The sequence below is a fragment of the Macrotis lagotis genome, chromosome 7, assembly GCF_037893015.1.
Source record: "Macrotis lagotis isolate mMagLag1 chromosome 7, bilby.v1.9.chrom.fasta, whole genome shotgun sequence".
Classification (NCBI taxonomy): domain Eukaryota; kingdom Metazoa; phylum Chordata; class Mammalia; order Peramelemorphia; family Peramelidae; genus Macrotis; species Macrotis lagotis.
Window position 1 is genome coordinate 86,283,521 of NC_133664.1, and position 27,970 is coordinate 86,311,490.

Consider the following 27,970-nt stretch of genomic DNA (forward strand, 5'->3'; position numbering starts at 1 on the left):
CATTTTATTGTTTTCCAGATTGATCATAAGTGTTTTCATGGATATCACTTGGCTATTAGAGCTGTGACATTCTACTGTATATCTTTATTTTCTCTAAATTAAAGCTATAGAAATAAAAACAGCAGGTTGTCAAAAGGATATATGAATTTGGCATTGCCTTTCTCAGTTGCATTTGATTCAACTAACAAGCTAAATTTTGGCTCTTCTTTTGTTAAATAATTCATACTCTTTTTAAGGAACTTTTTTTTTCCTGTATGATGGTAAATAAAAGTTTTAGTATTTGATTTTTAGAAAAAATCAAAATATTAGAATCAATGCTTCCACCTAGCATAGTACCTAACACATAATAGGGATTAAATCAATGTTTGTTAAAATAAATTTATTTCAAGAAGTCTGTTCATTTATATGATCCCATCCCACAAACCTAATTCAAAATAAAAGTTTTTGTTGTCTATTTTTTGGAAGGTAGGGTAGTGGTCTCAGACTTTTGATTTTCCTCTATAAGTAACATAGATTTTATACCTGAATAAGCTAAAATAGGCTCGAATTATAGGGGATGAATTAACAGTTCTTTAAATATTCAGGAGTTGGACATGGTATTCAAACAAGATCAGGCAAAAACAGGCATCATCCCTTTAGAGCCTGTTGAGGGCATGAATGATGAAGGATCAAATTAATTAGAAAGTAAGTCTTTTAAGCAAGGGTTCTTAACTTGAGGTGCATGAACTTTGAGACAGATAGATAGCTATTTCAATGTAATTGGTTTCCTTCATATTGTTGCATATTTTATTTTGTGCATTTTAAAACATTCTAAGAAGGGGTCTATGACACCAAAAAGAGTTCAAGATTGCTCTTCTTCAATGATGTGATGAATAAAGCTTTCTATAGAAGTTATTTCTGATTATTAATTTATCAGTCATCTAACTGAAGGGAAAAAGTGAAATAAGTATTAATACATTTTCTCTATAAAAGTACATACCAAGTACATTCTAACAATTATTCAACAGTTTGGGCAATAAACACAATATAGCTAATATCTGTAGAGTTCTTTCAAGTTTGCAAAACACCTTTCATGCATTATGCATTTATTCATGATCAGGAGGAAATGAAGCAAATCAGAGAGATTGCAGGAATGGGAATCAGAAAGCCCTGAATTCAAATCCTACTGAGACATTTTACTAGGTATATGACCTTGGGCTAATCTCTTAACTATCTGCTTTAGGTTCCTCCTCTGGAAAAGAGGAGGAACAGCTTCAATCTGTGATTCTGTCAGCTATGTTAGAGAGGGCCTCCATACATCACATGGAAAGAGACATCAACTGAGTAGGGAAAATAACTAGTTTAAGATTTTCTATATCAAAACTAATGATGCTGGTTTTATTTTTTGTCCTGAAAATTGCATCTTGATTTTTTTTAATTTGATATTGTTGAGGCATAATTCAAAACATTTTTACAACTCTAGACCAGATGGTAAATTTTCCAATTATAGAAGGGGGGGACAGGGAAAGGGGGGGGAGTTCAGGGGGAGGCAATGCAATGAGAAAGCTTTTTAAAGCATGATTAAATAACAAATAACATGGATATTTCCATTTCTAGAGGGGATAGAGTGGCATTAAAAAATCTAAAAGTAAGGAAAAAGCCTTCCCCTGCCCCAGAAAAAAACAAAACAGTATGACATTTATCTAACTATATATGTTCAAATTAAAAACTTTGGTCTTACTTGAGAATGCTGGGTACTTTTTATTTTTTGCATCTAGACTTGTCTAGTGATTTGTTTAGTTCTAGGTCACAGAAGTAAGATTCCCTGTGTTTATTATATGAGGCAATTTTGAAATTTTCTTTATCTAATTTTCTTTTGCTAATTATCAAATATATACATATATGTATATGTATACATACACACACACACACACACACACACACATATATATTTAACCATGGAAAGAAAAAAGAAAAATCAGAAAAGGGAAAAACCTAGTCATGAGGAACAGTAATTAATCCTTCATGAACAGCTTGAGTTTATTAAAGTATATCACAAGTTTTCTTTGTTTCTTTTCCTCTGATTCACTCTTTCCCTTTCCCTGTCCCCACTTATAACATAGGTAAAATAAATGATTACTGCCTTTCCTGTGGACAGATAGCATTTTCATTCTTTTTCCTTCTGTTGACAGTGATGGCGCTGGAAGGAGCGGCACCTACGTGCTGATTGACATGGTTCTCAATAAGATGGCCAAAGGTGAGATTCAAAAGCCCTGACTGCTTTGTCAGGGCCAAGATATGTGGTGGTGTTACCATAGTAACGTAGGATGCAATATTCACAGAAGGCCTTCGAATAAATTAGAGGAGTATACTCCCCCCTTCCTGAATCATATTAAGTTATCTGCCACACATTTTTAAAGTACATTCTTTGTTAATGGGTGCTACATAGAACAATATTATATTTGGAACTGAAAGAAATGCAGACTTTGTATTTTTAAACATTCAACTAACTCCAAAAAAAATAAGTTTTTTTAGTACATAGTGTATTTCTTAGTAGAACATAATCTCCATTGGTCAGTGACACTAATAATTTCTACAAATAATAATCTAAGTTTTCTCATCAGTAAAATAGGGTAGATTTCAACTAGATGTCCTCTAAGTCATTCTTTTTTTGTATTTCTTGTAAATAATTAAGCTATTTCATTATTTTTTTTAATATTTGAATCTATAGTAGGAGCATGAGAATTTCCTTTCCTAACCCTATTAAAATATAATGTCTTGATTTTTGACCCTCTTGGAGACTTATTCATTTACTATACTAGAATGAAATAATTCTAGAGTTTTAAAGATCCTTATAAATCATCTCATTCAATCCCTTAATTTTCCAAATGAGAAAACTGAGGCCCAGAGAGGTTCATTGAGGTCACACAGTATAGAAAAGGACTATTATAAGGACTCATGGGTCAGGGGAGAGAATAAGAATAAGGCCTTAGGTTGAAATGAGGTTTTTGCAGCCTCAAATAACATTTTGAAGTGCTCGGAATTAGCTTAGTCTTGGGGATTTATCCACACAAAAGAAGCAGCTTTATGTTACTTATTATCAAGTTGGGGGGAAGTATTTCTATCTAGAAAGTATATTTTTATTCTCTCAAATACACATCATTTCATTTGCAACCCCAGAGTTGTTGGAGTACAGAAAATGCTCTCTATGTTGAGTAGTTTTGTTATCTGCCCCCATCCACCAAAAAAAAGAAAAAAAGAAAAATTCCAAGATTGTTTTATTTAAATACATCATACGTGTTTTTTGTGAAAGAATATGTGACACTCTAAGTTACTCAATACATAGTTGATTCAAGTGGAAATTTGATCACTATAAACAAAAAAATGAGCAGAAGTAGGGGAAACGGATGTTGACATCATCTCCATATTTGTTTGGGTTATATTGGTTTTCACCAAGAGGATACGATGAAACCTGGAGTTTAAATCTATGCAATTTTGTATCATACAGAAGTATTTTCCAGCTTCAGGCTTTCAACCACTTAGGAAAGGGTTGACTTATTGTAAGAACGCTAAAGAATGCCATTTATTGACTTCATTGTACCATGTAATGTCAAATTCCATTTTAAGTGTGGGCTTAGTATTTCACAATACAAAACAAGTCATGTGAAACTGGCCAAAGAAAGGAGTCGCAGAATTTTTTTTTAAAGATTGGTCACCCCCCTCCCCCATTTTGTTCTTGACCGGCTCCCCTCTGCCAATGGGGTGTGCAATTTGAAATCCCCTGACCTGGAGCTTGGGATGTAGTCTAAATGAAAGATCAAAGGGCAGAGCGGGCATCTCAGCCCTGCTGAGGTGGGCCTTTCCCAGGCCGTCACACTGTGAGGCAGCCAAAGGTTTTGTTCTGACAGGAATCTAGGCCCCGGCCTGTGAGGCCTAGGCCTTCTTTGTCTGGCCTGAGAAGTTTGAGGCCCAGGTTGAGGATCCAGTGTTCATCAAATGATCAAAGGCCTGAAGCCCTGGACATGAAACCTTTCTTTCCATTTCCTTTTCTTAAAAAGAATGAATCGCAGGAGGACCAAAGAATGCCATTTCCAAAGCTTTTATGTGAAGTGCTAGCACTAACTTTAGAGTTCTTCAGTTCTAAACATAAAAATGTAAGTGCACTTTCAGCCTGGGTCCAGCTGCAACGACAGCATCAACTCGAATTTCTTTTATAAAGGCTTTTTAAGTAAGGATTAAGGCCTTCAGTCTTTTTTTAAGGACGTTTAAGAATAAACTTAGAATAATTTAAATTCTAGTTCCACTGTCTAGTTTATTAAAGAGCAGACAATAATGCATTTTTAAAATCAAAGTAAATAGGCTCACCCTACTTTTTTTTTTTGCAGTGGGAAAGTAGATATAAAAACTATAAAATACTTTTGTTCTTCAATGATTTTTGTCAGAGGGAAGTTTCTATTTTTCAACTCCTATTTGATACTTTTTCTTCAGAAATAGTTATATTTAGGGATTTTGAATTCAAGAGGTTTTGCATTTAAGATTTTAATGTAATCATTGATCAAGTTATGAATATTTCTAGAAAAATATGTTTTTAGAGTTGTGTTTACTAGTTTTCACTGTCATTGCATTTTACTAGAGATTTAATTAATACTTATTGAGTTGAATTAGATATCTATTTGAAACATTTTATAATTTTCACATTAAAAGACATATATGTATATATGTAGGCAGTACATATTGTATTTATATATATATACATATATAACGTATATTGAGAGAGAGAGAGAGAGAGAGAGAGAGAGAGATTTATCAAGTATGGAGAAGCTTCTCTAAGTTCTAAAACAGATAAGGAGAAGATACAGTTGATTAGGAATTTAGACCAGTTCCATCATTTGGCAAGTGATGAGTTTCCCAAAGAATAACATATGTCAGGTCAGCCTGGAACCCTCAGGCAAAGTTGAAATTGTCCTAACTTTCATCTAACATAGTGGCAATCTTAGAAACCCAACCACTGGGGAAATATTTATCACACATTTTATAGAGGATTCCCTACCAGGATTTTTGTTTGGGCAGGGGGAGGGAATTTGAAAAGGTCTCATGATGCTAGAAGGAGTTGTATGCTGAGTAAACACATTCCAATCTCCCGGTTGCTGTTGTTATTCAAAGAACTGTAGAAAGCATTTTTGGGGGGAGTCCTATTTCTTTTGTTTGGCCTGAGTCATAGGAATGAGAATTTCCTTTTGGGAACTAAATTAGGGGATGTCCTAAATAAATGTGGCAGTTAGTTGTTGTCTTCTTAGCTGCATTAACTCCAAGTGCTTTTCAACATAATCTAAATTGCATGAATTTAGAACAAACAGTGAGATGATGATGTTACTAATTATTCAACATTAGATTTTCATCCTTGGAAATTTGATCCCATTTGTTATTGTTTAGCTATCACATACCAACCTTGTCAAATCTTGCATAACAGAAGTATAAGTTTCAGGTTTATATTTCTGATTAATTGTTCATTATATATTTGTCATTTGATTTAATGCTACATACTAATGTTATTAAGCAGCATTTGCTATGTAGATCAGTTTACCAACACTCCACAATCCTTCTCCCAAAGGAAATAAGCTTTATAAATGGCAGGCCTACTTCAGCCGTTTCCCATTGCTTCTCTCCTTATCCTTTATCCAATTCCCCTCCCCATCCCTAGCAGGGTCACAGAGTGCAGGAGCTGTACAAATGCTATCCATCTACTCAACAATGCAAAGAGATTTGAATTTCCAAAGAGATCAAAAGCATTGTTGTTAATAATAACATTAACAACTCACTGTTATATAGCATTTTAAAGTTACCATTAGTTTGCCTCACAACTATTCTGTGAGGTAGGTAAAATGTTCTTACATTTTTTTACAGATAAAGAAACTGAAGTTCATAAATGTTGTGATTTGTCCATAAGCACAATCACAGAACTAGATTGTCCCTAAGCCCTCTTTCCACTAAACCTTATTGCTTGCCCTCTGAAATATCAAAGTATCTTTCATAACCTTATTTTCTTGACTAAAGAGAGTGGAAACTCCAAGAGGTACCTTGTTCATGACATATTAATTGTTTGGGAAATTTCAGTTAAATATTAGCTTTAAATAGTATATTGAAGTAGACCATGAGAAGTAGAAAGAAAAAAAAATAGGGTGTGACGTAAACCTATTAAATGAATCTTGCTGCATATTCTTGTAGGTTTTTAACTTCATGACTCATCCTGTACTGTACTGAACAATGCGAGAATATCTTAATTAAGCAACTCCAATTTTTACTGGTTTATCAAAGTTAAAAATAACAAATTGCATGTCATTAAAGGATAAAATTTAAATTAATTATCTCTGCTAAGAACAGAGCAGATAAATTCATTAAGAGTAAGAGAGTTTTTTGATTGTTGTTTGCTTGAAATTTATCATCATCATCTGTATGTACAGATTTGATTGTGCTACCTAGGAGTTTTTCCTCTGAAATCAATTGACAGATATTTATTGATGATTTATCATGTGAAGGGGTTATTCCAGTTTTTATAAGATCTACTGAAGACAGGATAAAGTCCAGGTCCTACAGGACCTTGCACTTTACTTGGGGAGGTAAGATTTGTACACAAATAATTTTTTACATACATATACATAAATATATACATATATATGCATACACATATATCCAGTGTCTGGTGAATGGAAAATACAGACTGTTCTGTAAGGATTCCGGAGAGAACTCACTCCTGATTCTAATGATGCCAGTTTTCATGGTGTTAGAATTGTAATTGAAAGATGAATAGGATTTGGGCAGACAGAGGCAAACAGGTCGTTCCAGGTAGCATGAATTAAGGTGAAGTAATGGGAATGCAATTGTTGCTTACAAGAGTATGATGAAGAAGATGATTAGCTTAAGTATGGCAATAGAGAAATTTAGGATTGGAAAAATAGGCTGGGGTCAGGAAATGGATTCACCTAAATGCCAGGCTATATAATCTATCATATAGGGAATAAGGAGTCAGTTGAGGTTGTTGTTTTTGTTTTGTTTTCTTTAAGAATACAAGGAAAATGATCAAAGAATATTTTTACAATGATTAATTTGGTAGCAGTGTGTGGGATGGATTGGAATGGAAAAACACAGATGGCAGGAAGACCAGTAAAGCAGATTTTGTAGCAATCTAGATATGAGGTAACAAGACCCTGAACTAAGGTGGTAACAGGAAGATGTTTATGAATTATATTAATCTAGCTGAATAAAATTAGTTTGAAAAGATAAATTCAAAGAACTCAGGTAAACTGTGTTGGTGGGAAGGAAGTTGTATTTGTACAATTGACTGAACCTTAAAAACTAAAGTATAAATGTTATCTTAATGTATCAGTCCCTTAACTCTTAGAGAACAAAAGGCTAAGCCTTGACTCTATTGTGGAAAAGAAAATTTTGTGTTTTGGACATGAATTCAGCAGAAGTTGTTACCTTTTCTAAAAAGATAAAAAAATGCAAAAGTTATTTAATTGTTTATTGTTAGCATTTTTTCCCCTTTCAATGAACTGGTCTGGCATCTTAGCAATATTGATATTCACTACTACATTCTGGAAAGTGGTCTTTACAATGATGTAGCCAAAGTGTCTATTAAGCAGGCACAGGCTGCACGTGGAATTCTATTATGTAGTGGAACTGTGAATAAGTTACCAAGGAAGCGGTTAAGCCATATTGCTTGTTGTGGGCCCTACTGTCAGATAATTGACCACCACAGGAGCCATGCCCCAAGCCACAGGCAAGCATGCACAGTGTACCCTGGGGTCAGTTATTTAATGGAAAAACCTACAATGAAATGGGGCCTGTTGTTACTGGAAAGCATCATTTAAAAGCATATCTTACATTGGCATTTTTCTATGAAACATCTTGCAGCTGGTAGCTCCATTGTTCTTCTGTTAAATGGGTGGCTCTCCTTCTGAAACATCCTATTATTAATAAGTAACATAAAGCCCAAATCTCAAACTAAACCTCCATTGCTCCAGTAAGTAGATTTATTAGTTTCCTCTTCACCTTCTATGTCCTCTGCCTATTGATTTTATAACTTATGGGGTCTTCCTTGTCAAACAGAGACTAGCTCAAACTCAAAATTTCCAAAACAGTACTCACTAGCTTTCCTTTAAAACCCACTTTTCTTCCAAAATTCTCTACTGCTCATGTCAAAGGCACGACTATCCTTCTCATCATCCAGATTCAAAACCTTGGCATAAGCCTTTACATATCACTTTCTCCCATCTCACATGTCTATTCAGTCATACAATTGTTTCTATCTCTACTGCATCCCTTATCCTGTCCTGTTTTCTCTATTCAAGCTTTATTGCAATACCTTCCTAATTGTTCCCCTTTTCTTAAATCCCTCTTCTTGATGCAATTAAAGACTTCCACAGAGTTACACAGGAAGGCAGGAAGTAGCCAGTTTATCTTTGCTCTCTATCCTAATTTTCCCACTCCCCCTTCATTTTAGACTCTCCTTAATTGAGAACTTCTTTCTACAGGCATAGACATTCTCCTTTCTCAGTCAGAGTACAATCCATTCCCCAGATCCATCCCATTCTTCTCCCATAAAATATCCACCTTTTTAGTGTCATTCTCATTGAACCCTCATGATATCTTTAATGTCCCTTCTTGCAACAAGCCACTCCATGTCATTACTTCCCATCATATCTGTCATTTGTATCATTAACAATTTTGATTTTTTTTTAGGTTATGCCATGTCATGATTGACAGTCAAATAGCCTGGAAGAATAATATTGGGTTTAAAAGATAGCCATCTATGAGGACAAGCAGCCTAGTATCAATGAAAGCAATCTGCAATTTCTCAAATACATTTTAACTCAGTCTCTTCCAACTCAATTTAAAATCCATCCACTGTAGAAATTCCTTCTATAAGTCATATTTGCACCTCCCCACATCTTGGGGTGTTAAGTGACTAACCCATAGTCACCATATGTAGCTAATATTATCACAGGCAGGACTTGAACCCAAATCTTGCCAATTGCCTAACCACTATGATAAACTACCTTTTGATGCCATTTGGCTAATATATTTTTTTTAATTGAATTTGATTTTACAGTATAGATAGGTCATTTTCTTTTAAATAATTGTCAACCAAACAATGCACTTAGCATCAACTTATTTGTAGGGAGTAAGGGCATTTGAAGAATTTTGCCATTAATAGGAAATCTCTTTTATATTTTTGATTTCTCCAAGACACCAGAAATTTCCTCTAGGTTATTATACTTTCTTAATTTAAACTCACTTGATGCTTATCTATCAATCAACAAATATTTATTAAGTAGATACTTATGTCAGAAACTATTCTAGGTACTTGGGATACAAATCCCAACAATATTACATTTAAAATAAAACAATGTAGAGGATCTTACCTTCTACTTAGTCAAGGATCTTATGTTATAATCAATTTAATATTGAACCATGTTATTTATCTCTGTAAGCTCGTTTATCTTAGACTCCTCTTATCTGGCATTAATCAGTCAACAAGTATTTATTAAATGTCTATTATGTGCCTGGGACTCTGTTAAATAGAACTAGAAACTCCTAACCTACAATAGACTCTTAAGTTTTTAATACAGTTCTACCAAGTTAGACACTTTATAAAACACTGACAACTCAGTGAAATCTCTTCTTTATACTCAACTGGTAAACTATAGTATGTTGTAAGTGTTTTCTCATCTGGTCCAATATCTCAAAAGACCATTTGAGTTATTTTCCATTCTTTTGAGTTATAGTTATTCTTAGACCATTCTAGGTGACTCAGTGGATAGAGTACCAGACCTGAAGTCAGGAAGATTCATTGTCCTGAATTCAAATTTGGTGTCAGACATTTACTAGTTACTTGATCCTGGGCATATCACTTAGCCCTTTTTGCCTCAGTTTCCTCATCTGTTAATTAACTGGAAAAGAAATGGCAAACCACTCCATTATCTCTGCCAATAAAACCCCAAATGGGGTCAGAGTGCCAGACATGCCTGAAAATAAAAATGTTTATTCCTGGCTTGTCTTCAAATTACATCACCACCTATATAGATATCTTGTGTATGTTTTTGGTCAGATCTAGCTTCTCTTAGCAACATCACCATCTTAAGTACCCTTGCCTTTTCTTTACACAGTATATTAGGTACTGAGGTGAAAGTCTGAATATATTAGTTCTCTTTCATTGCAAATGAAAACAGATCACTTTAGAAATGTTGGCTTATCTGTTTCATTTCATTTCTATTTGTTGTCCTTCCAGTTTAATCTCTGCATTCTCTAAGGATAACCTAGTTCAACAATATCTCATGGCAAACTCTCTGAAGGATCACTTTCTAATCTACTTCTTATGATCTTCTGTCATATTCCTCTGTAATGTTTAATAAAAGCTTATATTCTAAATGTTGCTGCTCTTTGCTGCCATCTTTCTCCATTTGGAAGGGTATCAAGCATTTGCTGGCTATATAGTTAATTCTGGACTCTGACCTTGTTGGGGTAATTGTTTTGCATCAATTAAATTCCCTCTGAGAAATGATACAAGTATTTTTATTCTCTTTCCTTTCCTTTTTTCCCAGAGTTGACAGCTTGTTTAAACACGTCAGGTTAGAGCTGGTGAAATTACATGCTCCGTATTCTTATTGATCCTTTCTATGAATTTGGTAATGATATTGAATTTGGCTCTACACATTCTACAGTTTGACAACTTGACTTTGAAATGACTCATATATTAGTAACCACTAATTTACTGTCTGCTGACATACAGCAAGTTTTATCTTTTTATAGGATAATCTGTAATGTCTTATACACCTTCCAACCCTATTCCTGGAGAAACTGAAAGGACATTGGACTTGCAATAAACAATCTGGGTTCAGATTCTGGATCTGCTACTTACTATCTTGTGACTTCAGGCAAATCATTAAAACTCTGCACTTCAGATTCTTGGAGAAAGGTTTAGACTAGATGGTTTTTAAGGTCATTTCTAAATCCAGAATCTTATGATCGGTGATAGCATTCTTGATCTATAGCATGAGAAATCCAGGCTATTGTCCACAAGCCTTTGGCCTCTTTCATTTCTTTATCCTGCATCCTGTTTTTCAGGGTCCACCTTGATGTACTACTCTGTACTGAAGTCATCAAATATCAAAGTACATATTTGACTTAGTTGAGAGGACCCTTTAAAGTTCTTCATAGACTTTCTCCTCTATTTTTTGCAGCAGAGGTTGGTACATCATTCTCATAGTGGTCCTCTGCTTTCTTCTCTTTATCCTCCTCTTCATTCGTGGCTCTACTATTTCCTTCCCTTCCTATACCTATTTTTTTTTCTTCAGTCTCTTTAGGTTTATTGTCTGTAAATTTGTGGGCTAGACTAGATTATCTCTAAGGTGCTATCCATTTCAAAATTCAATGAATGGCCAATTATTATAAATCATTTCCCTTTTCATCTGTCCTTTGTTAATTATAAAACTTTAAAGGTGGAAGGAGTTAAGATGGTCATCTTACAAGTGAGGAAATTAATGCCAAAAGAGTCCATAGGATTACAGAACCAGAAGAGATGTCAGAGGCTATCTAGTTCAATGCCCTCCTTTTATACATGAATAAACCAAGACCCAAGAGCAGCACTGAGTCAGGAAGACTCATCTTTCTGAGTTCCAATTCAGTCTCAGACACTTATTAGCTATGTGACCCTGAGCAAGTTGACCTTGTTTACTTCAGTTTTCTCATTTGTGAAATGACAAACCACTCCAGTATCTTTGCCAAGAAAATCCCAAGCAGGGTCATAAAGAGCTGGACACAACTGAAAACAATATTTAACAAACAATAACAAGCCAAAATCCATAGAAATTTAGTGGCATCAAGATCACACAGATAATAAGCAGGCTATCATCCTAACCAGAAAAGTTATATCAATCTATATAATAACTGCTCTTTAATAATGTCCATCCCAAATTGGTGGGGAAGAGAGAAATAAGGATAAAGATTCTTGGGGTGTCAGCTTCTGGTTTGGGGATAGAGTCCAGGAAACCTGCTGTGTGAGAGATTGAAAGGGCCTTGCCAACTATTGAAAGAATTCCTATTTACTAACAGAGATCAGTAGACCTCCAGATTTAGGGCTGCAGACTGTCAAAACTCAGAAGAACCTCAAAACTTACTGAGTCCAAACCTTGTCATTTTCAGATGAAACAACTGAGATCCATGATCTGAGCAAAGTTACATTCTTAGTAAGAGTCAAGACTAGAAATAAGTCCTCAGATTCCAAATCCAAAGCTCTTTCTATATCAGAGATTCTTAACCTGACTTCCATGAACTTGACTACTTAATATTTTGATAACTGAATTTCAATATAATTGGTTTCCTTTTGTAATCTCATGTATATATGTATATTATATATATATATATATATATATATATATTTATGCCTTTACAAACATGGTTCTGAGAAAGAGTTCATAAATTTCAGCACACCAGCAAAGGGTTAAGAACACCTGTACTAGACCAGATTGTCTTTTAATATGTGATAGAACTTGGAATTTTCACAATAATTGAATTCATTTGTTCTTCCGTTCACACACATACCCTTTTTTTTCACATACCCTTTTTTAAAATTTAGTAATTATTACTTCCTAACTTTCTGTCTTTATAAATACCTAATTAGCATGTATTTACATCTAGATACCTGTGACTAGTTTCTTACATATTCATTTTGTCGATAATTTGTGCCACAGGAAAATTTATTCTGGTAACTAGTAAAAAAAAAAAAATGTCACATTTCAAAACTTACTCATTCCTTTGAGGTAATAAAGAATCGTGGTTTCACAATGATATGCCCATACAAAGATTCCAAACCTTTAGGGTTTTTCTAAATTTTAATTAATTGACATTCTCTATTATATTGTAAAAACTACTGAGCTAAAACTAACTTAATATCCCAGGGACCAAAGTGCCTCCAAATAATTTGTGGAAAGAAAAGAAAAAGTTGATACCAAAAAAAAAAAAAATACCTGATTTGTCTTAACACTGCACTACTTGAATTTAAAATGAGTATGATGCAAATGTGTTTTCTTTGATTCTACTGGCATAGTGCACAAATCAGAGAATAATTTGCTTCCAGGTTCAGCAAGAATCTTCTTGATTGTGATTTTTTTAAAACAAAATTTGCAAGGCTTTCCTTGATTAAAATAATTTCAATAGTGGATCTTAAGAGAACTCTTCATGGAAAACTGTGAAAGGAAACCTAACAAAGGAGGCCTAACATACATTAATTATTATTCCTATTCTGTGGTGTCAGGGGATAGGACTTATAACAATGCTAAAGGGCAAATGGTAAATCAGGTCTCAATGGTATGGAACTCTTAGGTATAAATTACTCTGTTCTGTTTTATTTGGATCAATAATAATTCACATTTCTACAGTGCTTTAAGTTTTTAAAAAGTAGTTTTCCATAGTAACCCCGATGAAATAGATAGCACAAGTAATACCCCCATTTTACAGATGGGTAACCCAACACATTATTAACTAAGTCACTTGCTACGGTCCTAGCTAGGAAATTCAGATCAAAACATTAAATCAAGCCTTTCAACTCCAGGAGTATGCCTTGAATAAGCATTTATACATACATACATATATATATATGTATACATATATAATAAACATATATAAATATATATATTTATTTAGAGAGATATACATCTGTATCTTTAAACACCCATACACACACACATACACACACACACACACACACACACACACACACACACACACACACACTTCTGTATATGTAAATAGATGTATATGTATTATATGTATATTTAAAACCTCAACAGGAGTTTCCAAAACTAATTTACCTAGGAGAGAATTTTTCAAATAAACTAGGAGCATTTTTAAATATATACTTTTAAAAAATTTTCTCTTCAGTATAAATTATAGATAATAATTTAAAAATATAATATGGAAATTAAATTTTTAAAGGGAAAATGAAACAAATTATGTTCCTGTCATTTTGGGAAAATATTCTGGATAAAATCTGCAGTAAAATATATTTTGTTATCATCATCATCATTATTATTATTACAAAGACTATTAAAAGTTAGGCTCCCAAATGATTGTCCCATAAGATTAAGTCTTCTCTTTAGTGAACAGAAGTTCACAGACACTCATGTTTACCTTGAAGGAAACTAGTCAAATAAAATTAATTTCTTCCCATGACTCACTCCAACAGCCTAAAGAGATACTAGTGAGATGTCCCGTTGTTTTTCTTTCCTTTTATTGAAGCTTTGATTCTTTCATTTTAAAAAATACTTTTAATACTTAACACTAATGTCCTTTTAATATGATGCCCAATGCCAAACAACTTCTTTGCCTTGAAAATGTGTTTAACCAATCAGTAAATTTCTAAACCAATGAACCCCAAGTGAATTAGAAAATAAAAGTAGTAGCAATTAATATTTATTGAGCAGTGTACTAAATGGGACCCCAGTGCACCATATCCTTTCCTTAACACCAGCAGACCATTTAGGACATTACAGCTGCAATGTTCACAATAGGCCCCTAGTGACAGCCACGAGTGGGTCTTTCTAGGTGTCCAGTATACAAGATAGTGATCGAGACCCAAGGGAGAATTGGGCTCATGGAAGCATCCACTTGAAGGTACCACATAGCTACACTGTTGCGTTACAGTGCAGTATATGCTTTCATTTAAAATGTATAGCCCCTCAACATGCATGGAAAATATTAATCAAGCATGACTTTCATAAAAAAGCACAATGCATCTATCTCTTCAGTAGTTGACCAACTCTGAGATTTTACAAATATATAAAGGAGTTGGAACTTTTCTGCCTGCCTGCCACACTGAAAACATTTTCCCATCAAAAATACTAAACCTGCAATGAGATATGTTATCATATTTAGTCTTCTACCTCCTACTTGCTTAATATTTCACATATTTTCTGACTTGAATATCACACTCTTTATCAGGTCTCTTCTCTTTTAATATTTCATCACATGCAATTGTGCCTCATGCAATCCACGGTGGTATAGTGGATAGAAGACAGGTTCAAGAGCCTAGAATATGTGGGTTCAAGGGCCACCTTTGAAAATTGTCAGCTATGAAAGTCTGGCCAAGGCACCAGAACCCCTCAGGGTTCTCTAAGGCTATAACTTGTGCAAAAGGACTAGCCTGCATAGGTAAAGAGATTTCACTGATAGTGAAATTAGACATTCAGTGTCCTTCCCTGATGTGATTCAATTTAAGTATTTCAATTAAGTATTTCAGAAAATACATGAGCAAAACAAATTTTGATAAAGTAAGTAATATATTAATCACACCATTATGCTAAGAATCCTTTTGAAATTAAATAATGATGAGAGGGAAGAGAACAATTTGTTTTGTAAATTCCAATTTTTATATTTCACATTTTTCTAAAGTGGAGGAACAGTACTGATGTCCATAAAGCAGCAGGCAGTTACATTTTCCCATAGTATATTTTTCCTCTTTCTGACCCCTCAAAAAATTGATAAATCAATTTTTATACCCACTGCATGGATTATTATTATTATTATTATTATTATTATTATCATTATTATTATTATTATCAATGAGGTATTGAGGCAGTTAGGTAATATAAGGGATAGAACCCAGGAAGACCCAAGTTCAGATATGACCTCAGACAATTACTAGCTGTGTGATCATGGGCAAGTCACTTAATCTCTATATACCTCAACTATTAAATAAGCATAATAATAATAATAATAATAATAATAATAATAATAATTCACAGGATTGTTTTGAGTGTAGAGGGAGATAATGTGATTTAGAAAATATAAAACTGACTAATCTCTTTATTTCACAATATTGTCTTGTACTTTTTTTTCCCCATCAGAGCATTTTATTTGTATATGTGTTTTATACCCTTAGAAAAAAATTCCCAGTATTTTTCCTCATATGTGTTTTCATCTTGCTTCCTCATGGTCCATGGTCCATGATGCTGGCTGAGGTTGTAAGCAAAATAAACCCAAATTGACGGGTGGTAGCAGATTATTCTGCCACTTTTCCAGATCTTTCAAATAAACATCAAATCTGGGGCTGATTACACCACACTTATTTAGTCTGCCCATGAAGTTCAACAATTTTTCCTGCTCTGTGATCATCAAAGATCTCAGATTTGCTAATGTAACCATGCTTCATCATCACAGTTAAGAACAAGATGATCACTTTCAAGCATGGTCTAATGAGAACCTGGCATTTTCCTCACTTTTCTGAATGATGTTTTTGAGAGCATCTGCCAGGACATTCATGCACACCATTGTTGTAGCACTGCAAGATGGTGGAAATAGCTGTCTTGTACTTTTTAACATTTATTTCCCCTTCAGTTTTGATGGGAAATATTTCCTGTTATGTCTTCTAGATCATTTCAAGATAACTTGTGTAGGGCAAAACTAATTAGTAGCCCGTACTTACTTTTACCACTCTCATTAATAGCAATACTCCAAATAGATGCCATGATGTAATGAAAAATAAGAGAAATTTTCTCATGGTATTTTAACAAAGGATCATGCCTCAGCTCAATTTGTCTACCAGAGACAAACATCTGTTATTAGGTAACTATTGTATGAACAATTGCCAGTACTGAAGCTCGAATCCTTCCTTCTTAAGTAATAATAATAATAATAATAATAATAATAATAATAATAATAATAATAGCATTTGTATCACACCTTGAGGTTTGCAGATATTATTACCCCTATTTTTCAGAAGAGGAAATTAAGGCACAAAGGACTGAAGTGATTTCTCAGGGTCATACAGTCTCTGAAGTTGAATTTAAATTCACATGTTCTTGACTATAGACCCAATATACTTATCTATTGTATTTTCTGAACCACTTAGTTACTATTTAATTTTAATTATTTTATGTCTCCAATCAAAATTCTATAAGAAATTATTCCAGGGTATGAATGATTCATTGGCTCCATAAAGTAAAGAAAACTATAGTTATAAAGAAAGGATGTGGGGCAGGTAGGTGGTATGGTGGATAAAGCACCAGCCCTGGAGTCAGGAGTACCTGGGTTCAAATCTGGTCTCAGACACTTAATAATTACCTAGCTGTGTGGCCTTGGGAAAGCCACTTAACCCCATTGTCTTGCAAAAACCTAGGGGAAAAAAAAGAAAAAAAAAGGATGCAAGAAATATGAGATTGAAAGAGTTTTGTGTGCTATGATTAAATGGTCCTACAAAATTAATTTTGTAACATAGAGTGTTAACATGAGTTCAAATTTTCATGGTAGGAGAGATATGGGACCTATGATTTCATTGGTAAAGGGAATTTCCTTGACTAAAGCAATTGGATACTTTCTCTACAATTTAAGATGTTTAGAGGACTAAAAAGTCAATGACTCCCCCCCCCCCCCAGGGATTATAGATAGTGAGCAACTTGAATCCAGGTCTGTCTGCCTTCAAGACCAGCTCTCTGTCCACTAAGCCATACCACTTTTCTTTATACATTTTCCTGAATGTTTATAATTCTACTAACAATATGTAGTTTTTGAGTTTAAATTCTAAAGGGAAGTGATTGAATTCCTAGCTGAAGACCAGGAAGAAGTGCCTCAACTCAATCAAGTCTCTGCTATGACTATCAAATCTAATAGACCAGGTGTGAGGACCTAAAAATAGGCCCACCTGGGAGTTTAGCTTCAGAATATGGTGCCCTCTTCAGAAACCTGAAGAAACCACTGGAACTAAGAAGTGGACTTGTTTAGGATGAGGAAACTATGGAGTGAATAGAAATCCTTTGCAAGTTGAGATCCTGGAAGGGTCCCTTTGGCGAGATGCTCACTTGATAGAAATGGAAAAGGCAATTATTTAAATCAAGGGGTGAACCAAAACACAAGATCTGATTCAGAATGTCCTTCAGAGGACCAATGAGAAATAAGGTTAGGTGAAAACACAAACTACTTCTAAAACACCAAGAACAAGTCTTCAAAGGAAGGGTCAAGTCTATACAAGGCAGAAACTCAAAGGGAAACAGCCTTGGTCCAAGATTTAAAAAAAAAAGAGCAATTTTTGTTCAGTTTTAAAGCAACAGTAGATTTTTTAAAATCAAATTTTGGTCAGTAGTTGGAGGACAGTGTGACTTGATAAGACTGAACTGGGAGGGTCTTAGTAAGAAGATCACCTTGAGACTTTCAAGTCATTGGGCTTCCATTCATCTTTAAAATAAATTCTAAATCTATGATCCTATTATTCCTTTTAAATACATAAATTGTTTCTAAGAACCAAGGTGAAGGGATGAGATGAGGGATTCCCTGTGACCTTTTCTTTAAGTTTAAGCCCAATACATAAAGAGCTTGAAATCTGAAGAAACCACTGGAACTAAGAAGTGAACTTGTTTAGGATGAGGAAACTATGGAGTGAAAAAAAAATCCTTTGCAACATATGGAATCACAAGGGCTTCAGATATGTAACAGAAAATTGCAAGGAAAAATGAAAAAGGCAAAGAAGTTTATTTTCCCTAGGTAACTAACTATATCCTAGGTTTTAGACTATCTACCTTTGCCCTTTTCTCCAAATTATAAATTAGATTTATTTAAGGATGATTTTCTTTCAAAATGCATCTACAGGGGTGGCTAGGTGGTGTAGTGGATAAAGCACCGGCCTTGGAGTCAGGAGTACCTGGGTTTGGATCCGGCCTCAGACACTTAGTAATTGCCTAGCTGTGTGGCCTTGGGCAAGCCACTTGGCCCCATTTGCCTTTGCAAAAACCTAAAAAACAAACAAACAAAATGCATCTACAAATTCTCATAACTGATCTTGCTATTCACAGTAAATACTACAAAGCTGTACTTAAGAACAGTTTATTTTGAAATACTAACTCATGTTACTTCACAACAGATTTGTTTGTTCTCCTGGAAGCATTTTGTTCATGGGATCTGTGTTCTTTTTGGTGTGTCTTGATTTTAATTGGTTTTAGTTTCATGATTGACCATAGAATTGGCTAGCCAGGAATGGGGGGTGTGTGTGTGTGTGTCTGTGTGTGTGTGTGTGTGTGTGTGTGTGTGTGTGTGTGTGTGTGTGTGTGTGTGTATGGAGAATGGGAAGGTAAGCCAAGGAGGTGTTCAGACTTGAGATTTCAGTGGGGGAGAAAAACTTTCATTTCCAATACAGATCTCTGCAAGTGTTCAGGAATTCCATCTTAAAGAGTGACCTGAGCATACTAATTGAACCACTTGCCCATGGTGACACAGCCAGTATATCTGAAGCAGTATGAGAACACAGGTTTTCCTGGCTCAAGACTGATCCTAAGTTCATATTTGCATTTATGTGCATGCATATACATAGTACCCTGTGATTTCAAAGTCACATTATCTCAAACTAGTCTGTTCTCACCTTGCTATAACATCACTCAAAGCATACTCTCTTTTCCTTCTCAGGAATAATTTGTCTTTTGAAAGTCTATTCAGATCACATAAATTTCCTATAATGATCAAATGCAAAATCTGTATTAGAATAAAATATAAAAACATGAAATATATGGTGCCCTCTTTAAATGGACAAAGAACACTGGGATGAAGTATATATTCCAGTTGTTTTCAGTGTTCTGTTATTGTGGTCTTTTGAACCTATGCTCATTCCTATACAGTTCCTGCTGATGTCTTCAATGAAGTCACTATAATATTGCATCTGTGATATCAGCCTGTTTCTATGGAAATATATGCCATCTCCTGCGTAGGTAGCATATTTGTGATCACTAATGGAAGAATTATTAATGACGTCAAATACTTACAATATGACACTATTGGTGGGTAGGTAGTAAATATTAATTTAATCCTGTTAATATAATATGATGGAAAATTATTTAACTACTTTTTACATATGATACTAAATTAGATGCTTTACAAAGAAAATTATATGTATTTTCTCTCCAAGATCTTAGATTTAGACATAGACTTCAGAACACACAAAATTGAAAAGTAGGAAACTAATTTTCAAAGATAATAGAATGTCAGAGCTTTGAAGGACCATAGATAATATATCCATTTTTATGTTATCAACCCCTTTGTCAGACCTATGAAGGTATGAGTCCCTTCTGAGAATAATGTTTTTAAATGCACAAAATAAAATACAGAGAATTACAAAGAAAATGTTAATTGTTTAGACAAGGACTCAAGCATTCAGTGAGCATCAGACCATTGTGCAGAGTAGTTTGTTCTAGTTTAACTTTTTTCTGAAAAAGTTTCCTTTTGCTGTTTTATTGTTGTTGCTGCTGCTCTGTGTGTGTTAAAAACATGCTTCACAGTTATGATTTTACAATGCAAACTAATTGGCAAATGAAATTCACCGTATAGTCAACATTGCCAAATAATATCTATTCTGTAATACAAGAGATAACTATAAAATATGATTATGTCATGGAATAAAAGTAGTATATTAGACATTTGTGAAGAGTAAGTGATATTTAAGATAAATGCTAAAATTAATCAGTGGGTATCTGCCTAATGCTTAGCACATTATGGTAAGAGGTAGAAGAGTAAAGGATCCCAAATCTGGTGGTCATAGTTCTGGGTTCAAATACTGACTCTGTTTCTTATTTGTGTAACACTAGGCAAGTCACTCACCTTTGAAAAGCCTTAGTTTCCTCATCTGTAAAATGAGATGGTTGAACTCCAGGATTTCTGAGAACCCAGAACAATTTTAGATTTTTATCTTCCTAGGAGTCCTAGAAGTGATTTTTTCATTGTTTAAAAAAAAGTTCTCTTTGATGAATGAACATAGTCTCATTGAGTATATAACATGGGAGCTAGTTTGAAAAATGATCAAAACTAGGAGAGAAATGGTCTTCATTATAAAAAAAATTACAAGATTCATACAGTTGGATACATACAAGAAAATTAGAAAAGAGAATAATGCATAACAGACAAGCTGTTAGAAAATACATTTATAAGATAGTTTTAAGAAAGTGGTTGGATTATAAGTCAAATCATTGCTTCAGTATTTACAATGACTTATTTTTACATTTCTCCATAATTTTCATTTAATCTTGAATCTTTTTCTTCATGAACTTTTTGATGCTGGTCAAGAAATAAAATGTTAGGATACCTAGAGTCCTTGACAGTCATGTCTAATATAGTATTATAATGTCAAGAAAATATACACTGTAAATAAACCAGTAAACGTATCTTTTTTAAAAACTATAATAGTGATTCTAGGGTAGAGGTTCACAAAGTCTATGGAATGGGAATTTAGACAACATAGAGATCAGTAGCATCTGGAGCCTGATAAGGGAGAATGAGAAAATAAAGAAATGGACTGAAATGGAAGGAAGAGGTATCCGTGGCAAAACCAAATGTGGGTAAAGCATAACAGTCCATCTCTAATGGACTAAGCTAGTCATTCTTCCTGGAACTCAGATTTTCTTCATTATTTAACAGTAGTTTCTTTAAAGAATTTATTTGCTTTTTGCCTCTTAGTTGCTGACATTACTCCAGAAAAAGTCAATTAGGTGGGGAACATACTCAAGAACTGACCACCAATATAATGTCTTTGCTATCAAGGAAAATTTTTAACATATTGAAGTTCTCATGAACCTTTGATTCAATTCATTTAATTTTACATCTGTGATAGTGCTAATATTTATCCAATGAGAAGTTTTCCTTGGCATGGTAACTAAACATTATGTTTTATTGATTCTTGGTTTTATGTTCTCACTGATTAGAATGTTTGGAATGTGCATGACCCCACAACCAAAACATTTCATGCCATTGAACAATACATCTCTTTTAAAGAACATAGGAGTTTTATCTCTCTTGAAACCAGTGTGCTTTCTGAATAAAATCAATTCTTCATGTAATTATTACTATAATCACACTAAATAGGCACCAACTATATAATGCAATTATTTTAGTAGGAGGATGATTTCTTAACCATTCAAGTGAGGTTGACTCTTGTATTAAATGCTTTGTTTGGCTTTCTAAAATACCATTGAAAATTATTTTCTTCTTTTTCTCCATTAATATCTCTCAATAATAAGATAGATTCTATTGAGACATTTTAGATCATTTTTAATAAATAGAGAAACACAAAAGATCTGGATAGGGCTGTCTGGATGGAGTGAGGGACTTGAAGTTAGGAAGACTCATCTTGCTGAGTTCAAATCTGGCCTGAGACTCTTACTAATGTGTAAGATCCTAGGCAAGTCACTCAACCCTATTTGCCTCAGTTTCCTCATCTGTAAAATGAACTGCGGAAGGAAATGGCAAATCATTCCAGTATCTTTGCCAAGAAAACCCTAAATAGGGCGCAAAGAGTCAGGAAAAACTGAAGGAGGGAAGAAGGGGTAAGAGGATCCAGAGGAAATTATCCAAGATGGTGAAGACATCAAAATCATACCATACAAGTTAAGAGAGTTTTAAATTTATCTACATTTACAGCATTTTCCATGCTAGCGATTAACTGTATTCAGTGTTGGAAACTGTGATACACTGTTTACTTCTATTCAAGAGGAACTATTTTCACTCAATCAATATTGGTTTTCTAGTTCAGCAAATATACCTAGTGAAGTGTCATTTCCTCTATAGTTCACTTTTATCTATCCCTTTCCATGTGTACTAACATTACCCTCATTCAGAGCTCCTTTTTCAAACTTCCCTCTCTTCTCCCCATCTCCATCAATCTATTATGTACCCAGTAGGTCAGATTAAACCTCTAATGCACAAATTGAATTGTTTTGTTTCTAGGCCAATGAACTTACAAAAGTACTTTGTTCTCAAAGTCAATGAATTATAGAGGCTTTTTTTATTTAATAGAGATTTAGGGCAATAGAGATCATTTTGTTAAACATTCAAAAAATAACATGCAGAGAAACTAAGGAATTATTTTGAAGTTGAAAGACTAGGAATCAGAGAATATGAGTTCAAATACTAGCCCTCTTTTTTATTACCAGAGTGACCTTAGTGAAGTAGTTTAATCTTTCTGGACCTCTGTTTCCTCAAATGGAAAATGATAGACTTGGGTTAGAGGTCCTCTGATACCCATTTTAACTTTAAATCTTTGTTTATAAGGAAACTACTCGAGGCCTCCTAGGGAAAATCAATAGAGTGGGAACCCTGATCTCCCAACTCCCAATCCAATCTTAGTTTTGCTTTCAAGATCTTCAGTAATCTAATGGCAAAAACAGCCTTTCTAGGCTTGTTACTCTTTAGTCCTATCCTACTCATTTGGGGTTTTCTTGACAAAATGCTTGTGTGATTTGCTATTTCCTTCTCCAATTCATTTTGCAGATGAAACTGAGAAACAGAAGTGAGTGACTTGCTCAGAGTCTCAGGATCATATAATAATTAGTTGCCTCAGGTTAAATTTGAACTCAATTCTTCCTAACTGGAGATTCATCACTCTATCTACCATGTTACCTAAAAGCCAAAGAGGGCTTTCCTGATCCACCCAGATGAAAATGATTGATCTTTTCCTCTTCTGATTCCTAGAGTACTTTCCATCACTCATTTACTACTTGTGTGCCAATTCCTCCAGTTTTCCACAGTGCTACAAAGAATAAAATATTTGAATCAATGAATTTCCAAAAACAAAGAATAAGTGATGAATTTTATGATCATCTTACACAATATATGTATGAACTCTAGTGTTTTGGCTGTTTATTGCTATTTAGTAGACGCAACTATATTCTCCTTTCTTAAATGTTAGAAGACAGGGAAGGACAGCAAGGACAACTACTTTACAAAAAATACTTGTGAAGTTTAAAAGATAAACATGTCTCTCACTTTTCTTTTGGTGGAAAATTTCTGTCCAGACTGAATTAAACTCTGACACTCTGCTTTATTTGATTCCAACCATTCTTTTTAAATGCCTCTCATTTAAATAAATAAGGATAATTTTAGTTCTGTTAAATATATTCTGCTATTGGTAAGTATCTGTATAAGCATCTTATACCAATTTTTTGCTCAAGATTTTTTGAATTAATGCTAATCAAAGCTGCCCTCTCCTTTTATTTTTCTATATGAACATAGAAATTGCTGCTGCTTGCCAAATCTGTTGAGGGATAAATGTAATAATTTTCAATTGGACTGTTAGCCCAAAGGGAACCCCAATAGCAGGAGATTGACAGATGCAGCATGGATTATCTTGTGCTCTGAAATCAGCCCAATTTGTGGTTTGTTGCAGGTGCTAAAGAGATTGATATTGCTGCTACCCTGGAGCACTTGAGGGATCAGAGACCAGGCATGGTCCAGACAAAGGTACTGTCAATAAATCCACTGGGATTTAAAATACATTAAAAGTCTCTCAATGTGCTTGTTTTCTTGATAGGAGAGAGCCCATGCTCTAATTTACCACAGGTCACTACTTTATTACTATTCTTTGACTATCTAAAAACCCAGCACTTTTTTATGGTAAAAGAATCACTTTTGCAAGGTATTCTAGTAATAACCCTATCATTTGTCTTGATTAACTTATACTATGATACTTTGGTAGACCTATGATCTTACTGATGTAGGCATCCCCTTCAAACATCTAGACCTCTGGATGTTTTTACTTTCATAGGTATCAATGTCGAATTTTGGCTGATGATCCATTAACATGCAATATGATATGATGTGTATTTGATGTGATATGAAATATTTAGTATATTAGTGATGTAATATGATATAATATACTCTAATATAACCAATTGTAATAGTAAATAATATAATGTATTAATAAGATGTTAGAATCATTAAATTATGATATGATGATGTTTGTCTTTCATTCTCAAAGAAGACCATGACAATCAGGGAAATGATATCTTGACAAACAAGTGAATTGAATTGAAGTGAGGAATCTAAGTCACCAACCTCACTTTCTCTTCAGCAGCCATCTGGATTCAGTGGTTAGATATGAATCAGAACTGTAGGAGATGATCCTGGAGACAATCAGAGTTAAATAACTTTCCCACGGTCACATAGCTAGTAAATGTCAAGTATCTGAGGTCAAATTTGAACTATATTACAATAGAGATACTATATATGCAGATAGAGATATACATTAATACATAGTTCCTAAACTTTAAGTAAATCACTAGTAAGAACAATTTCTGATATTTACATAGTCTGGCAAGGTTTATGAAGCCCTCTGAGTAACGTGGAGACTATGAAACAGCAAGTATCTAACTCACAGAAATATAATAAGAATCAAATGAGTAAGTATACATAAAGTACTTCTTAAATGCCAGTTATCATGATTATTACTACATTCTACTTTTATGAGAGAGAAATAAATGACAAAACAATCTAATAGAAACTTGAGATTTAAAATTATGATAATGCCTTTGAGACAGCAAATTTTTACACAAATACATCTTTCTACAAGATTTTTTGGGTTCAGTATGTATTCATTCCAATTTCCTAAATACTCTGTATTATAAGTGTGTGTGTGTGTGTGTGTGTGTGTGTGTGTGTGTGTGTGTGTGTGTGTATCCCTGGAGAGGAATCACACATAGGAACTAAGAAAGAAAATTAGAGCCTCCCCATTGTCTCCCAAAAATAAAGTGCTCCCTCCCACAAAAAAAGTTTTGAAAAATCATGTTTTAAAAATATTTACATCATAAAATATGATTTAAAAAATTCCTTTCTCTCAGTATATCTGACACTTAGAATAGTTAATGCTTGCAAAGAAGACTTGAAGCCATAAAAAATGATGCTAGTGGTGAATTCCTAAGAGTATTCAAAGTTTGGATATATTTCTGTACATATATATGTGATATGTGTGTGTGTGTGTGTGTGTGTGTGTGTGTGTGTGTGTGTATGGAGTGTTTCTGTGTATGCATCAATATAAACACATATATGTTCAAATGTAAGAGAATTGTTATAAAGTCAGATGCACAAAATTCTCTGAGTTATTCTCTAACTGTAAACATCTGTTAACCTCTCTGTGCCTCATTTTTCTCATCACAAAAAAATGGAAAATTTTACAAATTTGCAACTCTTTACTGACCTAAGATATTGCTGAATTAAATGAAGTGATGAGAATGGGAACTACCATTTGATACAGTAGTTTACAGTTTCCAAAGTGTCTTCCTTTCACAATCCTATAAAGCAGGAAGAGTAAAAAATGAGGAGTTGAGTGATTAACCCAAGTGCAGATACACAGCAAATGATGTAGCTGGGAATTGGTGGGGCCAGCTTTCAAATCCAGTATTCTTTATGTTACATTGGATCCTCTATTAATACACATAAAGCCTGAAGGAAATAAGAAGCAATGTGTTTGTTGAATCTGAATTCCAGGTTTTCTTTTTCTATTAAATGTTTTATTAAACATTTAAAATTAGAAATTCATATAATTAACTAAATTTGGTTAGTAATTACACTTAAATTATTTTATGATCATTTCAATGCACAGCTTATCATCACTTTAATAATTTAAATTAAATTTAAAGTTAAAATCAATTTTGATACATTAAGTATTACAACATTGCAATTAGCAAGAACAAGTAGTTCAGTAATAAATAACACACTAGACTTGGAGTTATGAAGACCTTCATTCAAATTTTGCCTCAGATTCTTACTAGCTGTTTTTTCCCTAGACAAGTCATTTAATCTGTCTCCACCTCAATTTCTTCATCTGTAAAATGGAGGTAATAATCGCATTTACCTCACAAGGTTGATGAGATCAAGTGAGATATTGTTTGTAAAGCACTTTGTAAAATATAGTCATATTAACTATTGTTTTTGTTTTTTCAAACATTAGCTGTAAGACATTATAAGGACAATTTATCCATTCTCATTATTTTTATTTTTATCTCCTCTTAAGAACTCTGTTCTTATAGTTCTACTTTTTTATCATTTTGCATTATTTCATCAAGATCTTTCCAGGGTTTTTGTGTATTTCTTCTAGTTCTTGGTCTTGATAATGTCATAATATTACATCATACTAATATACCTCGTTATAATATTATATTAATATAATCATTTACTTATGTAGGATATTTAAGATCCTTCCAATTTTGTTGTTATTGTTGCAACTGTAGCAATTTTAACAGATTTTTTTGCCCTTTGTTCCCAAAAATGGGATTACTGGATCAAAAAATAATTATTTTTATAATTTTTACTGCAGACTTTCATATTATTAAGATTTCTAGGTGGGAGGGGGAGAAGGCTTAGTATCCAAAGGAAAATTTTTCTCAAAAGTTAGTAAATTTTGGAGTATCTCATTCAAGTCCAAATTAAAGAAAGAACATTTGCTAAGCAGAAAGAAATGTAACTGGGTAACCTGAACTTCAGGGCAGACCTCTTTACTCCCTCACTATGTGATCTTGAACAAGCCGACCCACTAACAGTTCTTGTCTATATGAAATGTATTGTGAAGATTAACTAAATAGTAAAGTTGCTAAAACTCCTCTATTCCTCTCCCTCCTTGTCCTTCCCCACCAAAAAAATGGTATCTACGACCAAACTTACTAACTGGAGTATTCACAGAAAATTTTCAATTCCCAATTGACTTCTTCCTCCCTTTCTCCTCACATAGGCCACTTCAACAACACCAATTGGTGCATGCCCGTGGAATGAAAACTAACTTTAATATCACTTATTAGGAAGATGTATTTTCTGCACCAAAAAAATGGAATCATATAATACATTTCAAAGACAGAAATAGTGAGTTCTCCATTATTCAATACTACATCTTCCAGTATTTACTATTGAATGGCACTTCTCCTTATCTGTAGTGCAATAGTCATTGATGCTCAAAAGGATGGCCCTGAGACACTGCATAGGTCTCAAGTTCTTTCTGAAATCATCAAAGAAAGATGGCACTGTGCTGTTTAGTGTATTTTTTTAGATTGTGCTTAACTGCATTATAATTCTTTAATGTGATAACTCTTCCCATTGCTTAATTTTCTTGGGCAAAAAAATTTATTATATAACTTATTAATTATTAATAAATAGCATGGTTTACACAATTAAGATTTGTCTGTTTCAAAAAAAATACGTC

The 27,970-nt window shown here is 33.8% G+C and overlaps 1 protein-coding gene across 1 annotated transcript in view; it reads left to right on the plus strand.

The window, feature by feature from the left end:
• LOC141492676 (receptor-type tyrosine-protein phosphatase N2) overlaps positions 1-27,970 on the plus strand; it is a 144,847-nt gene that overhangs the window by 105,145 nt on the left and 11,732 nt on the right. Inside the window, exons 8-9 of the mRNA XM_074193253.1 lie at positions 2,172-2,236; positions 24,170-24,243. Of these exons, the coding sequence (XP_074049354.1) occupies positions 2,172-2,236; positions 24,170-24,243 (139 nt within the window). The remainder of the gene's footprint in view (positions 1-2,171; positions 2,237-24,169; positions 24,244-27,970) is intronic.